Genomic DNA, 11,932 nt, shown 5'->3' with positions numbered 1-11,932 from the left:
TGATTTCGAGGCGTTTATGCAAAGGTTGTTCTGGGCCGTCCACTCATGGACTTTGAGCATTTGGTCACCAGTCAGGGCATCTAGCTCTGCCGTCGAAGATGCGGAAGAGAGGAGGTGAGTATCATCAGCGAACAGTGTGGTGTTCAATGAGCAGGTTTCAAAAATGTCGTTGACATATAAGGTGAAAAGGACCGGTCCAAGTACTGAGCCCTGGGGCACACCACAGGTCACCGGGTGAGGAGAGGACAAGGTGTCTGAGATCGCAACCATTTGTTGGCGTCCAGTGAGGTAACTTTTCATGAGCTCAAGTTGTGGGCCCCGAAGTCCGTAACGCGCCAATTTCGAGATGAGAATTTTATGATCTACGCAGTCATGGGCGGATGATGTGGCAATAGGCGTCCCATAGGTGCGGCAATGGGCGGATGATGTGGCAATGTAGGCGTGGTAATTAAGGCGACGTGGCCTTCTGGGATTGGCGGGGGTATATTTGACCAAACCCAACTACAACATTTTAATTCAAATTATGCATGCACGTAGACACCCGGTATTTATGACCGTTTTATAAGTTATGTGATATGAGCTAGGTTCTGTATTCGTGTACCACCCTTTCGGTGCTTTGGGCGTGAATACAGATTCGTCTCGCCAAGAGTGTGGTGATTGCTGTTTGTTTCTAAAAGCATCGGATATGCGAGCTGTGCCAGTATAAAGCTCAGGCAAGCTTCGCAATAGGAAAAGTTCACTACTCGCCACATTGATCCATCATTCAATTCGTAATTGTTAGTTGTTTGTAACAATCATCTTAAGATCATCTCAGTCTCAGCTAGTCAGTATTGGCGACAGCAAGCAATCTCAAATTCCCATTCGTTTTGCACTGATTGTGGATCTAGTGCAGTGCTCTTCAACCGGGGTTGTCGTACACCCGAGGGTGTACCAGAATTTGCAAAGGGTGTACCACTCGGATGGGGTGTACAGGGGTGTACCAGATCCGAATTACAGTGAGCCGATGGCTAGCTATCACAAAAACAGGTTTATGGGTCAGTACAGGTTGATGCACAGGTTAATGAGCAATATGGTACAATGTTATCTCAACTGTAATACTGTACACCGCTTGATGGTGATGTCATAAGCAAATATTTCTCCCATTCATTTAGCCGTCGGCAATAGCCCAATGGTTCCGTTTGGTGTTGGAAAGTATGCAGTTATCAACAAACATGTGTTCAGTTAGTCATTTGTCTGTTAGTGATTTTTGAGGAAACCGCCGCGATAGCTCAGACTTCTTGAATCAGTACTTCCTACCCGACGTTAATAAATGTACCGCAATGCACATAAATGAAGTGACGTAGCCAGCCAGGGTCGAAACAGCTTCCATGTTGAAATCGAAACCCTTTTGTTTTAAAATGCCGATTTTATGTCCAATATTTCGCCATACATTTGCAATTTAGTATTTTGTTATTAGTGATGCAAATTTGCGACAATAGACTGTGTATAGCGGCATACGATCTGAGGTTACTGACATCTCTTGCAGCCCATGTGCTACTATCGACTGTGTGTGGTGTGGGGCAGGCCTGACACGCAGTAGGCTGGTGCGCCTGCTATCATCGCTGATCTGAATTACCGCTTCTGCAGCAGTAGCTTTACCTATTCTCTCCCCATTACTGTTACGTTTAGGTTGATTATCGTTCGTAATGTCATGCTGTTTTGGGCTGACACGAAATAAATTCCAATTTGCGTGGCGGGCGGCCTAACTGGCTGCGAATAGACTCTGTGATCAAATACTATTTTATTCAAATCCAAATTTTTTGACGGCAATAACTCCGCTTCTACTGGTTGGAATTGAACCAAATTTGAAGAACATCATTTTTATAGACAACCTAATACTTTCGTTATTTATTTTTATATTATAAATAGAGAGAGAGAGGGATCAGATTTATTTTCGCCGGCACCATCGAGATGCTTTGACGATGGAGATGCGATACGACCTTTAAGCAAGGTCATCTAGTCTGCACCACCGTATTTTTCTCCTCCACGCTATCCATGGATGCTGAGCGCCTAGCTGGATAGCCGCGGATACCAGTTTTAGAGTCTTTGGTCTGACCCAGCCGGGGATTGAACCCACGACCTACCGATCGAGAAGCTGGACGCATAACCATTACACTATCACACTTTCTTCTTCCGTAGCCATGCGGCTACTGGTTGGAATTGAACCAAATTTGGTGTGTAGGCTTAAGTTAGGTAACCTAACAATTTAATCAAGTAGCCAGTACGATTTGAGGAAAAAGTCATTTTTGAAGACCCCTAATGAACAGGGGTGTACGAGTTTTGAGCAAACGTTAAAAGGGTGTACCACGTCGAAAAAGGTTGAAGAGCACTGATCTAGTGAATATAATCTGCCTTTTTGATATTAGACGCGTTATAGGTGGCTCAATTGAAGTTCCTGTATTGAGGTTCCACTAAAATGATCTTGATTGCTCAGATTCTTTGAAAAAGATTGGACTGTAGTTTGCTGCCCGCTATCATACTGCCAAATATCGCTAAATTGTACAGTCGGAAATTACCGGATTTTGTTTAAAAAGTCTTCTTCTTTTTCACATATAACTATTGCCTTGAACTTCTCGCAGGCTACTTTTGATCAATATCGCACAACACATGCAGCATCGTGATGTGGGCCTACGCAAAGTCCAAAGTAAACCATGAAGTCTATAATACGACTCAATGCAGAAAAATACGTTCCAAATTTCGAAATCAGTTTAAAATTTCCTGTTTCATTTCTCTAATTTCATGGAAAAACGTCCAAATTCTTACGTTTTCCAGTGGACATATGATAGGGTTAACATACGTCATTTTTTTACTTTTTCGAAAGTATCCTCGAAGCACGCCCAAATGTCCTCTTTTTTGAGAATTTGGTTTAAATCTAGGGTAGAATTGAAGCGATATACAGTAAATCACCACTGAAGAAACGCTCCAGCGGCTATTTCGGGAGCTGGGCCGGAAAGTTGACTATTTTTTAGTCAACCGACCTCGAAATGGGAAAGATTTACATATTTCAGGATTTTCTTCCGGTATTGCAAGTGTGAAAATTTTGAAAAAGTGTCCTGTTTTCAGATTTCCAAAATATGGCAACCCTAACGCCTGGAATTATAAAATATTTGGCGGAGCGGCAGGACAGTTGCCATGGACCGGCGGTTGAGAACCACTGAACTAGATAAGTGTGTCTCCAAACGGGGGAGGCGTGAAAGCATCTGTTGGTACTTGTCCAGCTCCGGACGAAACCCTCGGACGCAAATTTGTAATGCCAGCGAAAGATTCGATTCGTTTTGACGTTCGGGAGAGTTTTCTATTGGGAGATATCACACGCCAAGCTAGTTAATTTACAGCCTCTACATCACTGCATAGTTTTTATATAGTGGACGCATGCATTGTCACAACCACTGCTGAGGGGCGTATGGCGCATTTGCGCTTACCCAATTTCTGAAATGGTAATCGTGCGCCGTCGATGTGCGCTACTACCCAATGGGTTTGTGATATCAACAAATCTCGTCTCCTTCCGACGTTTCCCATCGGCCCATAACGTTTTATCACGGCTGTGCGTATCATAGCCAAGATAATATAATATTGCTACCAATATTATAATATAATAAAATATTGCCTAGTGCGAACTTTACTCAGTAGGCCATGAAATCACTACAGTAAGACAAAGGTATATCTTATTTCTTGCATATCATGAAATTACTGCATTTGTATTTCAATGCTATTCGCCGCAATATATAGCATATATATTACGTGAGATAGGACGTACATATTCTATCGAAAATATATTATATATATGCTTCATATATTCATGCTTCTGCTGTGACCTTTAGTGTAGGGGTTCTTAAACTGAGGAGGGGGTTAGTGGAGTCCATGGGAATTTATGGAAGTTTACGAACCCCTGCTTTGATGCGATACGTTTTATGACGTGTATTGGCACTGGTAATTATAAATCGCACAAGGGTCAAAATATTTGCGAGATAGGAACAACGATGTCGAAAGCAGGTGATGCTCCGTGCGATCGCAATCAGTTTTGTTGACTGAGTAAATAAGTAAATATGCATCTTGCACTTGCTTAGTAATGGGATAAGGTCAGCTAGTTTATAAAGTCAGATTTTGAGAGTGCAGTTGCAAATTAAAAGTATACTTGACAGACTTGATAGGCCAAACGCACAGTCGTTCGTGTGGTCGGATTTGGATCGCGATTGTGACGCACATATACTCAATAATTTGTGATGGAGCGGATTGAAGAACTTATCATTTGTCCGGTGTGTTTGGATCGTTTCGAGGAACCAAAAATGCTGCCTTGTCAGCACACCTTCTGTTTGAGACCCTGCCTGAAGAATATTGTCCAAAATAACAGGTGGATCTTTTTTCTTTATCCTGATGTACTGTACACAGATTCCGAGCTGGATGTTTATAATAAATAGTCAATGCGCAACGATCAAGTTCCAAAATTAAATCGAGTATTGTTACGATAGTTCAGGTCAAAGCTTATTCGATCTGGAATCGAATCCTTTAGGACAGTGATTCCCAGGCTTCTTTAATTCGCGACCCACTTTTAATGAAATGTTTCATTGTGCGATCCACCGTGAGATATGCCCGGCAATCGCGCGACAATTCTAGAATACGAGTGCGTCAAGTGGACAAGAATACACGCCATAGATGATTGATTACGAACGAGAAAACGCGTATTCAAGCAGTAATTTGTCTCTTACTTCGAACACAGAGGGTTCCCGAGTCTAGCTTGCGTCGCAGTAATTGTTTGCTGATTATAATAGGCAAACCACATTTCGGGAATTCCGTGCGATGCACTATAGCGTGAACCACTGTTTTGTAATTTCATATCTTATTTTTTCTTAGGAAATCATGGCTAACAACCGAAAACAATAAGAAACATGTTTGAAACAAGGACCGTGTTTTAAACTTGATTGCTTTCAATTGATTTTTGTTCTAAATATAAACCTATATAGCTACGACACATTTAGACCATTTTCTTTATCAGATTGCAATGATAAAATGATATCCTTCCGTCCACTGGTTCTCAAATTCGCGGGCGCGCCCCCTTAGGGTCGTGAAAGTATCTGAGGGGGGCGCAAAGCCACCTGAGAGAAATGATGTTTCGTGAACCCGGAATGAGTTTAATTTGTTCTGATTTCGGTTTAAAAAGTCATAACTGCGTCGTACCATCCATCCACTGATACTAGATTTTGACTGATAAACGAATCTTGTACTAATCAGAAGATGTGTCTGAATAAAGTGTAACTGGACAATGCATGTAGCTGTGCCATTGGTTTTTGATTTGTCTCATAGTCAGGAACGTTTGAGCGTCCAAAATCGCTAAAATATCGAAGCGCCACGTGCTACGATTGCACATGATTATGTTTAACAAATTTTCAACTGGGATTTTTTCGCGTTCGGCGCGGTTTGCCCCAGGCTCATAAACACGTAGTCCGAATTCCATATTTGAGAAGTTTCTTAACAGTCATAACGCCTCTCATGCCACCAAACAATGCATTGGGATTGTAAATATTGTTGTTTCTCTATTTAATATGTTTTGATATGACGGTAAGGAGGCGGGGCGAGTTTTATCACTATCATCAAGGAAGACGTGTCGATAAAGTTTGAAAACTACTGTCTCAAACGAAAATATGTAGCTGTATATTGAACCTAAAAAAGTGTATATGGATATTAACAAGATAACTACGCAGGATCCATAGCTAAAGTCTCGAAGCAACTAAAATCCGGACAGTCTTTATTGTCCCCTAGCGATCGGGAAATGAGGTAGACATTATTTCAAAGTTTATTAATCAATTCTTTAAATAATAACGGTTAGTTGGTTACTTGTAACTTTTTGTTCTGGTCTCCGCCGAGTTAGCTGAGTTAGTTAGGGCTGGTGGAGATGATGACTATGAAGGGCCCATGTCGGTCACGTAATTGTACATCATTAAGTCATGTCCATGTCCAAATCCATGTCACACGGAGAAGGCTATTGCTTGGTCGAAATGACGATTCGCACCAGCAGTTTGCATGCTCTTAGACCAGAGGTTACAACCTTTCTATGATTTCGACTCGATTTCCAATTTGAAAATATTCCCTGGTCCACCTCAAAATTTAGTCAGGTGATTACTGGAAACGGTCCGCACCTTCATTCAGACTTACTCACGGCCTATATGACAAGCTGAATACGTTCAACTCATTCGCGATCCCCCGAAAAAACGACCCAATAGGATCGCGAGTCCAAGGTTCAAAACCACTTCTTTGACTTATGCATCAAAACTGCATTAAGAGATACCAGGAATAAATATCGTTCTCTCATCATTGCAAATACTATCACACTTGTTTTGATAAATTATACGTATTTCTAATTCATTTTAATTACAATTTTCTTGCGATGGTACAACAACCTGTATTAAAACCAAATGTAATAACACTAAAGAAAATTTCACAGCAAGCAAATTACAATTTGATAAAATTGTGGACATTTAGGCATATTTTATCATTTACTTCCGGACGTATTTAGAACACTCAAATTATGGACATGTCGGAAAAATCCGGCCGTATGTCAACCCTACCTTACATGGGCCGTGTAAGTGAGCCATCGAAAAGATTTTGGCCGAATATACTCGTCGCATATAGGCCGAAACTTCCTGGCGATTAAACGCACTGCGCCGGAATCCACATGAGTAGTGAGGCTAAGCAATTTTGGTACGCACCAATCATGCGTGTCGAGTCTGCCCCTGAGGTTATTTACGTTCATCGTGAAATTTCGCCACGTCGTCCTAATTATCACACCTACAGGACGCCCAAAGTATCGAAAATATACATAAATTCGAAAACTATGATGACTATGCAAGGCTATATTCTATGGATAATATTATTATGTGTATTTAGGACTTTGTATTTTCGCGGATAATATGAGCTCTCAGATAACACGTTTTTGAGAATGTGAATTTGAATTCAATTGATTTATATGGAAGTTTATATCTGCAATAACACTTCGCTAACGGAAACCAGTTATTGTCATGATAACCAAAAACTATGATGTCTATGCAAGGCTCTATTCGCCAGATATTATTATTATGTGTATTTAGGACTTTGTATTTTCACGGATAATATGAACAACGCTGAACTAGGTGTGGTTCAATGATATATATACATATATATATATACATATATATCATTGGTGTGGTTTTATGATGATATATCAAAATTCTAGACATGATCACTAATTAATTAATTATTATAAAATGCGATTTTGAGCGCTGCGACTTGATAATATTAATCCCTACGCTTCTGATGCATGATTTTTACGGTCTCTGCAGGCTCCACATTTTACGACTTATTTTCATTAGACGCATGCAAGCGATTCTCAAGTTCGGAGCTACGGAAACAAATCACTCGCATGTGCGCGTTCCGAAGTCGTAATTACGATTCAGTCCTTTTCATGTCACTAGAATAAGGGTCATTAAACCGACAGTGAAACGCCGCCGGCGTCTTATAACGTAATAATGTAAGCTGCGTCGGGTGCTGCTATAATGTTAGGAGCGAATATAGTAGAAAGTCCACGTCTGGACACCTGTAAGCAGGTGCGCATACTACCGTAGTAAAACGCATAACAGATTTCACGCAAAAGTCGATATTGCTTTGTGATGATTTTGATGTTGTTAGAGTATGTATGTTCACGAAGACTGCGATATCGCACGGATAAATGCATCATCACTAATTAATTACTTAAATGCGACTTGATAATAGTAATCCCTAGAATAATATAAAATGCGATTTTGAGGGCAGACAGATCGCGGTTTCGATTTCCGAGGTCTCCACATTTTAAGCCTTATTATCAGCTCGCAGTACAACCGCTACCTGTATAATGTTTGCATGTCGAGTATAAGGGTATTTAACTCAGCACTAAAATGCCAACGGACTAGCCGCAGGGGCCCGGCTCTCGTCGCTATAATTAAACGAACACCTTCGCCGCAGGTACGCGATCCCTGACGTTATAATGATAGGAACAAATTAGCCGCATGAAAGCGAGTCTCATGAATATAACGACAGACAACAAGTTAGTTGAAAAGTAAAACTAATCGTGACCGATGCAAGACGGCGTGAAACAGCGCTTTCGATCGATTCTTGTAGTGACCACATTTCATACGATTCATTCCTTTTCATGTCACTAAAAAAGAGCGAAAAATTACATTTTATCCCGGAACGCAACAAGAAAAATCGTATGAATTTGTAAACTACTTATTCATGACATAATAATAATTCTACTTGTACACTTTTTCACATTTTTTAACACTTTAAGTATAGTACTTAACAGTTTCAGTTTTAAATAAAATACGGAATACAAACTAATCGAAAAATTCGGTAACCAATTTCGCGTAGGCTATGCATACAAATGAGGAAAGTTACATCAACGCGTGTTAACTAGTTGTATCGAGTTATCGAATGATTTTTTCCTTACATCAAAACAACTAGAATGTGTAACTACATTAAAAACGTATCTAGGTGAGCTCCAGGGCATTGTGATTATGCAGCATACCAAATTTCATCACACATTTCATGATGGAACAACTTTAAAACTAACGCAGTTCTATTGCAACTTTTTCCTAAATCTGTTTTCGGTAGCGTGTACATATACATAGTCAGCTTTAATAACAGAATTACCATGCTAATATGTGACTCCTCACCATGAAACTTGGTACGTAGTTGTAGGACATCGTGATTATGCACCATACCAAATTTCCTCACGCATTTCATAATGGAGCAACTTTAAAACTAACGCGGCTCTACATCGACTTTTTGCGTAGGCCTACATCTGTTTTGCGGGAGCGTATAGCACGTACCTATACATAGTCAACTTTAATAACGGAATTACCATGCTTAACATTGAATCCCAACTCTAAACTTGATACGTAGTTGTAGGACATTATGGCAATGCACCATGCTAAATTTCATCACGCATCTAATGATGGAACACCTTTAAAACTAACGCAGTCGAATACCGACTTTTACGCATATCTGTTTTGCGTGAACATAGCATATACATATACATAGTCAATTTTAATAGCAGAATTACCGTGTTAAACATTGAATTCCCACCTTGAAAGTTGGTACGCGGTTACAGGACATTATAACAATGCACCATCCCAAATCCCATCACACATTTCATGATGGAACAACTTTAAAACTAACGCGGCTCTACATCGACTTTTGCGTACATCTGTTTTGCGGGAGCGTATATAGCACGTACCCATGCATAGCCAACAGAGCATCTCAAGGATGTGAACCTCATTACACTTTGGTAAGGCACAGCTGACCACTTTCCAATCAATTTTTTTTTTGCACAGGGTGTGCTGTTGCCTAGAAAATAAATAAAAGCTGACAGAGTTTGCGACGCTATATTGCATACCTCGTATTTCTTATTCTGCGACACGATCCATTGAGGTTTGAAGGAGTCTACATTGGGACATAGTATCGAAACCGTAATTTCTCGTCGGGTAGATGGGATGGCAACATATATTCGTATTTTAGTATTCGAAATTATCATTTCCCACTACTCGACTCTGCTACAATTATTGTTCGATTCGGATTCGAATACTCGAATCACTGTGGCCCTACCTGAGGCTGTCGTACTTCAAGATATTCGACGAAAACGGATTTGTGAAAGGGGCTTTCGGGGGCGAAGGAATATCAGAAGGTAAATTATATTGGGTGCATGGCGTGTGTGTGACGTCATGGGGACATATTACCGCCTCGGACTGGGGCAACCACCGAATCCAAATATTCGACGAGCACGGGAGATTCGTTCGTACGTTCGGTCGCAAAGGATCAGGTGACGCTGCATGATATCACAGTTCTCGATGAAAGTGACATTGGTTTGGTTTCAGGAAATGGAGAACTTCACCGGCCTTGTGGAGTTGCAACAGACGACAGGGGGCTGATTTACGTTTGTGACGCAGGCAATCACCGAGTTCAAGTCTTCTCGGCGAACGGGGAGTTCGTCCGGAAGTTCGGTTCGGAAGGAAACCGTTTGGATAAACCGAATTATCTTTCCGTGACTTCAAACGGCAGAGTATAGGCGAGTCTTTAGTTCCATATAAACTTTCCTTACCTTCGACCTTATCGCAGGTCGTTGTCGGGGACGCGGGAAACCACAGAGTTCAGGTTTTCGACTCGTACGACGGCCGCCATCTTTTTGAGTTGGGAACGGAAGGAACAAACGAGTCTCAGTTTAAGAATCCGCGAGGAATCGCCACAGATCATCACGGCAACATTATTGTTTGCGACAGCGGGAACAATCGGGTTCAGGTTTTCGCGAGCGATGGAGGCTTCGTGTGTTGCTTTGGGACCAAGGGTTCTAACCCAGGACAGATGAATGGGCTACAAGGAGTTTGCCTTTTGTCGGACGGGGGCATTGCGGTCAGTGACTCTGGCAATCACAGAGTCCAGGTCTTTTAAAAAACGACATTATGGGTAATCGAAATTGAGATGTTTCTATTTTTATTTTCATGTTTTGTTCTCGTATTTTTTGAATTAATCTTGTCACTCGTAGCGTTAATTGATATGCTAATATTACAGTGATTTAGGAGGTTCCTGGGAGTAGAAAGAGATTACCAAAGTATTGTAGGTTTAGCTGACAGGCTACGTAACCTGGAATTACTGTTATCCTGGATGTGTGAGGTCTTCTTGAAACACAGACGTTACTTAAATACATTTTTATTGCTTTTGCACTAATCATTGAATAGGATTTGGAAATGAAGCCCAAAAGTAACAGATTTAATTCTATAAATGCAAATAAAACAGCTTAATGAAGTTCTTTGTGTATGTTTACGCCTTGTCTATACCTAAGTGGTGTCGGTGTTACATTTAGGGACGGTGTGAACGTGAGGCACGTTCGCGTTCTGCTTGTGAACAGTGTTGGGATGACTAGAGTCAACTTTTTCGCATGACTTGACTTGACTCGATTCACTTTGCAAAAATGACTTGACTTGACTTGACTCGGCGCTTCAGCAATATGCATTGACTCGGACTTGGAGAAAATTTTACGAGTCAATTTCAATTCATGTAAGCGGTGTCGCTTAAATCACCGTATCTTATGTATGTTCGGGTTGCTTGCGACACGCCGGTGTTACTTGTGAAAGCAACCAGTCATTCACTGATTAGTGATTGTACGTTTCACAGATCCTCCATTGTTACATCACAAATGAATTGACCGCAAACGAAACGATCACAGCTTACGTTGTTATTGTAGCAGTAGCAGATTAATCTAATAGCAACGTATCTTTGTTTCTTAGATCGCTCAGTACTTGCATTGGGCAGTGCTCAACCTTACCAATACACTCTTGTATGATTTAAATCAAACGAATATAATTTATGCATTTATATTAGGCAGGGCTACCATATATCCTCTCTTAAGAGGATTTGTCCTCTTTTTTGACTTTTTTGAAAGTGTCCTCGGAGGACGCCTAAATGTCCTCTTTTTTGAGAATTTTGGTTAAATGCACGTGGAAATTATACTAAGATTTGACTGAAATTTGACTTTCGATTGATTCTAACTTTTTACTGATTCCAAACTCGCAGTTTCACAAGCGGCCCAGACAAATGCTGTTCATTGAAATCGGAAATGGTCTGTACGCCTATCAATGACATATATGGTACATCAGATATTATATTTATAAGCTCGAAAACCCAGGGAAACCATATCGTAACATACCAACTTTATAGAGCGTATTAATTATTATCTATGGGATCTTTCACTATCAGCAAAATCCTCTTTTTGCAGTAGTGCAATAAAGCGCATTGTCGTATTACTAGGCTAAGTGAAGACAATTGTATGGTAAGACAATAACCAATCATCAGGAAATTATATTTTCATCCGATCAAGACACACACAATAATA

At 40.7% G+C, this 11,932-nt stretch overlaps 1 protein-coding gene across 1 annotated transcript; it reads left to right on the top strand.

Annotated features, from left to right (window-relative positions):
* The first annotated feature begins 6,568 nt into the window (after window positions 1-6,568).
* LOC145444148 (uncharacterized) lies at window positions 6,569-10,845 on the top strand. The gene is made up of 4 exons (XM_080322070.1): window positions 6,569-6,616; window positions 9,565-9,865; window positions 9,921-10,105; window positions 10,162-10,845. The coding sequence occupies exons 1-4, from the start codon at window positions 6,569-6,571 to the stop codon at window positions 10,489-10,491; spliced, it is 864 nt and encodes a 287-aa protein (XP_080178196.1). The 3' UTR covers window positions 10,492-10,845.
* The last annotated feature ends 1,087 nt before the right edge of the window (window positions 10,846-11,932 follow it).

Source organism: Botryllus schlosseri, chromosome 8 (genome assembly GCF_051294905.1).
Source record: "Botryllus schlosseri isolate E-star chromosome 8, Bs_hap1, whole genome shotgun sequence".
Taxonomy (NCBI): domain Eukaryota; kingdom Metazoa; phylum Chordata; class Ascidiacea; order Stolidobranchia; family Styelidae; genus Botryllus; species Botryllus schlosseri.
This window is presented reverse-complemented; position numbering and strand designations above follow the sequence as displayed.

Coding starts and splice junctions, on each gene's coding strand:
- LOC145444148 (XM_080322070.1), top strand. CDS start 6,569: ATGTCGGAAAAATCCGGCCGTATGTCAACCCTACCTTACATGGGCCGT. Junction 6,617..9,564: donor CCCTACCTTACATGGGCCGT/GTAAGTGAGCCA, acceptor TTCGTATTTTAG/TATTCGAAATTATCATTTCC. Junction 9,866..9,920: donor GTTCGGTCGCAAAGGATCAG/GTGACGCTGCAT, acceptor GTTTGGTTTCAG/GAAATGGAGAACTTCACCGG.